At 35.5% G+C, this 5,000-nt stretch overlaps 1 protein-coding gene across 1 annotated transcript in view; it reads left to right on the forward strand.

The window, feature by feature from the left end:
• LOC113812445 (uncharacterized) overlaps positions 1 to 5,000 on the forward strand; it is a 30,205-nt gene that overhangs the window by 1,839 nt on the left and 23,366 nt on the right. The window contains exons 2-9 of the mRNA XM_027364332.2: positions 923 to 1,055; positions 1,714 to 1,898; positions 2,265 to 2,338; positions 2,562 to 2,745; positions 3,087 to 3,178; positions 3,317 to 3,398; positions 3,539 to 3,693; positions 4,299 to 4,444. Of these exons, the coding sequence (XP_027220133.1) occupies positions 941 to 1,055; positions 1,714 to 1,898; positions 2,265 to 2,338; positions 2,562 to 2,745; positions 3,087 to 3,178; positions 3,317 to 3,398; positions 3,539 to 3,693; positions 4,299 to 4,444 (1,033 nt within the window). The 5' untranslated portion in view covers positions 923 to 940. The remainder of the gene's footprint in view (positions 1 to 922; positions 1,056 to 1,713; positions 1,899 to 2,264; positions 2,339 to 2,561; positions 2,746 to 3,086; positions 3,179 to 3,316; positions 3,399 to 3,538; positions 3,694 to 4,298; positions 4,445 to 5,000) is intronic.

Raw genomic sequence — 5,000 nt, forward strand, 5'->3', positions numbered from 1 at the left:
GTCCTAACTTAGTGCATCCATAATGTAAAGATTAGGTCCTTAACCTTTAAATGTTTAATTTGTTTAAATGTGCTTTTTAAATATTTGGTTAGTTTAAAGATTCATCTATACCATAAACATTATTATGTTCATGGTAATGTACTGCTATCTCATGACTGTAGTTTATTAATGTAATCATATCAAGCTGGAGAATGTGCTGAGCGTGCATTGTGTGCTGGTTATAGGCCTTGGCTGCTACAGTACTCCTCCTCTAGTGTGCAAGCGAGTGATTCAATGTATGTTATTTAACAGTCAAAGTTGCCATGATTAGGCACTGCCCAAGGAGAGGGATATTTTTCTTTTGTGTGTGGCATTACTGTTTGTGTCTGCAGATTAATTTTTGTACCAATTATTACAACTTTTTGTTCTTTTCAAGAATGTCACCTTCAATTTGTGTGCATATCATAAAGATTAACCAAGTGCAGTTTTACAAGGGAGCTGGGGAGAATCCCCAGTGAGGGGTGGAAAGGGATTCTCATTGCTTGCTAACTGCCTAGTGTGTTCTTTGAAGTATCCAGATTCTAAACCTGAAGTAGACAGGGAGTGTATTTGGGAATTGGGAACTTGATGAGCCTGGCTGATAGGTACTAAAAGAGCTGTGAGGTGTCCAGTGTAGACCAGTCAGAACTTGACAGTTGGTTGCAAGATGTCCTTGCTTATGACCAATCAGAACACAGCTACTTGACGTGGTATAACCCAACCTAGGTAGTGTGGTTAGTGTTTGTTGTATGTAGGTTGCAGTTCATGGGAACTACAACCCATAACATAAGAAAGATTTAAAAGCAGATTTTAAGACATTTTAATCATACAGTCATTTATAAAACCTCTCCCATTAAAATAAGTGATTATTTATGTGAGATGCTCAGGATGTCCTTATTTTCAGGCAGTGTGTATATCCAGGATGCGTGTCGTGGGGTTGGTGTCTGGTGGGAAGGACAGCTGCTATAACCTCCTGCAGTGTGTTGCAGCTGGACATCAGATAGTAGCACTGGCCAATCTAGCTCCTGGCCATGGAGGCAAGTGCTCATAGTCATTATTGTTTGTTTTTAATTGCTTAGCAGTGTTCCATTTTGCATATGCATTATAATGTTAGTCTGTGCTGTGAGTCTTTCACTTTTTGTATATCTGAACAAAGTAGAAAGGAATTTAGAGATATTTTCAGCCCCGTTATGTATTAGTTTAGACCCAGTGCCTTGAAAGCTTATCAATTACCTTTTTGATATGCTCTAAATCTCTGGTAATCTGCCTGTCAATCTCACATGTGTATTATCTTCTCATAAACCCTCTGACATTGAAAAGACTGTTTCTTATTTTTCATACTTTTATTTGAAAGCATGGTTAACATGGTTGTTATTTTTTTTTGTTTTTAATTTATTTTCTCCCCTTATTTCATATATATTTCTTGTTTCCCATGTCTCATTTTTTAAATCACTTACATTTTGCTTTTGCCTTTAGTTGTTCAGGCCTTTCTTTTCCCTGTAGGCCTTCTTATTTTTTCTTCCTTCTTACAGCATATTTCAAAGCCTCCTCTTATTATACAATTTCTGCTGTACATCTAGGTTCCACTATTCAAGCTCAACACTGGTCTCTTGAGCTATCATAAAGATAATGAAAGTGTATGCAGTGGAATTTGCCATTGAAAGACCTTAAACTAATCAATACATACATTTTCAGATGAGTTGGACAGTTACATGTACCAGAGTGTGGGACACATGGGGGTAGCCATGTATGCAGAGGCTGTGGGTGTTCCACTGTACCGCCGCATTATACAAGGCTCCTCCATCACCACCACCAAGACTTACAACCCAACGGAGGGGGATGAAGTGGAGGATCTCTACTTACTCTTGAAGGAAGTTCAGGTATGGAAGAGAACTGAAATTCAGGCTTAGGTGGAGGAAGGAAAAATGGTTGTATTGTGATTTCCTTTTTATTGTTGTTTGACAATTTAAAGTAATAAATGTTGGAAACTTAAAGAGGAATCATGGCTTTGTGTATTGTATAAGATTTTTGTCTGAACTTTGAATTGATTATATGTTCAGTGATTCGTATCGCTGTTTTGCTTGACTGGACATCTGGGTTTATGAAAACAATTCATTATAGAGGAAACATAATGTAGAATTATAATACATTTTTGTATGAAAGTAATAATAGCATTTAATTATTTGATAAAGGATCAGTATTCATCATTTCCTCTTGTCTCTTCATATATTCATTGATTTTTCTAGGAAAAATGTTCAATTGAAGCAGTGAGTGTTGGTGCGGTATTGTCTGATTACCAGAGAATACGTGTAGAAAATGTGTAAGTAAAATTTGGTTTTGTTGATTCAATCTGAGTGGCATATATTCTTTATAATTATTTTTGCACAGTATCATAAGATATATATATGAGCTGTCTCAAATATCTTATAACTAGATCATAATATGTAAGTGGATTAAGATGGGGTGAGAATGTGTATGAGACAAAAAGATTGGATGTTGCACAAATAAAATTTTCTCTACAGTTATTTTTTTCTTTCATACAGTTGTAGTAGACTAGGCCTCGTCTGTTTAGCATACATGTGGCGAAGAGACCAGTCGGAATTAATACGAGAGATGGTGGAGTGTGGCATAGATGCTATTATCATTAAGGTGGCTGCTATTGGCCTTGAACCAAGAAAACACCTGGGAAAATCTATTAGTCAAATGATAACCTATTTAGAAAAAATGGTAAGTCCTTTACTTGATTGAGTAATAAGGTCTTCATGTGTAGAAGTTAGATGGAGGAAAGCATGTGTATTCTTCTGTAAAATGTGTCATGGGGTCACTTGGAAGCAGAAATTTGGTCTGAAAGAGAAAGACCCTTGGATTTGGATCTGAAATATTAAGAATTAAGGAAGAAATATTAAATATATGAGAAAGTACAGCTAAACATAGTAATGATGGATGGTTAATGTGCATTTTATTCTGCATTTTCAGATTTTACCTTTAGAGATCATGGTAATAATGATTACATGAATATATATTTTTAGCAAGTTGCACTTATTGCATCTTTCCTTCCATTTGAACAGAAAGACAAATACAGTTTAAATGTATGCGGTGAAGGAGGTGAATATGAAACCTTTACTTTGGACTGCCCAATTTTTAGAAAACGGATTGTTGTGTAAGTAGTAGTTTGGTAAAATTCAGATATTTTATTCATAGTTTTTGTTAGATTAGCTTAAATACCTTTTTGTATATATGTATTTCCTGCACCTGACTGACTGTTTCTCTCAAAGTGAAGTAAAAAATTTATTTTCAGGAAAGATACAGAGTTAGTGGAGACATCAGGGGATGTTGGTTATCTTAATTTTACGTCTTTAGAGCTTGTTGATAAGGAAATAGTAAGTAAAGGTTGTGCCTCTAAGCACTTACACATTCTTGCACTGGTATAGATATATGTTTAGTATTAACACAAATTGTTGACATGATCTTTATTACGGTCATTGTATTTTTGCTCTGATATTGGTTGTTATATCTGTAGCCAGAAGATGTGACCCAGATGGAGCTAGTAAGGGCAGCAGGTGTGAGAGATTCTCAAGAGTTTTTGGGCGACCTGAAGCTACCAGAGGAAGAGCAACAAGCAGAAGATCAAGCGAAGGAACTGAATCTGGAAGAGGATGACTTGTCTTCTACCAGGTACCTCCTTATCATAGAAGTGTTTTTGGAATAAGCTATATTTTTATAGTGACATAGAGAGACTGATAGATTGTAAGGGTTTCCAGACTTAGATAAAGGGAGAGAGGAAGAAGAGAGAAAATGAGAGAGAGTATAGAGATGGTGAGAGAGTATATTTGTGTTTGTGTGTGTGTGTGTGTGTCTGTATTTGTGTATATGTAAGTATTTATATATATGTTTGTGGGTCTGTCTTCGTGTATATGTGTGTGTGTAAGTGTGTGCGTGGATGGATGTTGTGAAGTGTGCTTTTTTTGTGCTTTTGATGAATTCTTTATTTTGCTTATAGTACATTTAGGAAAAATTAAAAACTGCATTACGGTTAGTTTATGATTTATTTATTTATGTATTGTATATTTAGGCTTATTTTTCCTTTTGAAATAGTTATCATTCATTACTTTTGGTCAATTTTTTCTTGATATTGCTTTGATAAGTAACCACCTTCCACAGTACTTATTTGCTTACTCGTATCCTGAGGTATATCTTTCTCTTATGGATAAGATATTTAAATTTGCATTAAGAGCATCCTTGTTATTATTTGAATATGCTGATTTGGCTTTCTTTTACAGCTATCAGAATTTTGATGCTGGTCACAATCCAGTAATGCAAGTACCAGATAACTTAAGTTACCGAGTTGTCCGTACCACAACTGGCTTTACTTTTGCTGGTAGTTTCGCCGGCAGTACGATGGACGATGTTATTGCCAGCTTAAAAGGTGATATTTGTATTATATTGTGTATTAATGTAATACAGATTGATGACTTCAAGATGGTTCACTTTGTGGCATTGTGTGTCTTGTCTTAGTTATTTTTTCAGCTTTTCCTCTAAATGAACTCACAGCGGATGTCTTAACACATCATGGATAGACCTTCACTCACTCTGGGTTGATGTCCTTATATGTCATGTACAGTCAAGCCTGCTGTAAGTCTTGCATGCTAAATAGTTGTTTGTCCCTAATTACAGTCATTGAGAAGTAGTAGTCCCTGAAGGATTGGCTCAAAGCTATTCTTATCCTCGTTTTCTAAACAGCCATGAATGTAAACAGTAACATAATTGTATGTACTTGAGAGGCTGACTATGCAAACTATCACCTGGTGTGTGGCTTAATATGGCACTGAGATGTACTGTTGTGAATGGGTTAAGCTGCTTAGTTTGGTGTTTTATCAATAGGTATTAGTTAGAGTATGATGACTGGGTCTTTTTTAATTTATATTGGTATATATAGGAAAGTCAGTCAAGTATAAGTGATCAAGAAAATCGTTTTCCTTGCT

Source organism: Penaeus vannamei, unplaced genomic scaffold (assembly GCF_042767895.1).
Source record: "Penaeus vannamei isolate JL-2024 unplaced genomic scaffold, ASM4276789v1 unanchor594, whole genome shotgun sequence".
Taxonomy (NCBI): Eukaryota; Metazoa; Arthropoda; class Malacostraca; order Decapoda; family Penaeidae; genus Penaeus; species Penaeus vannamei.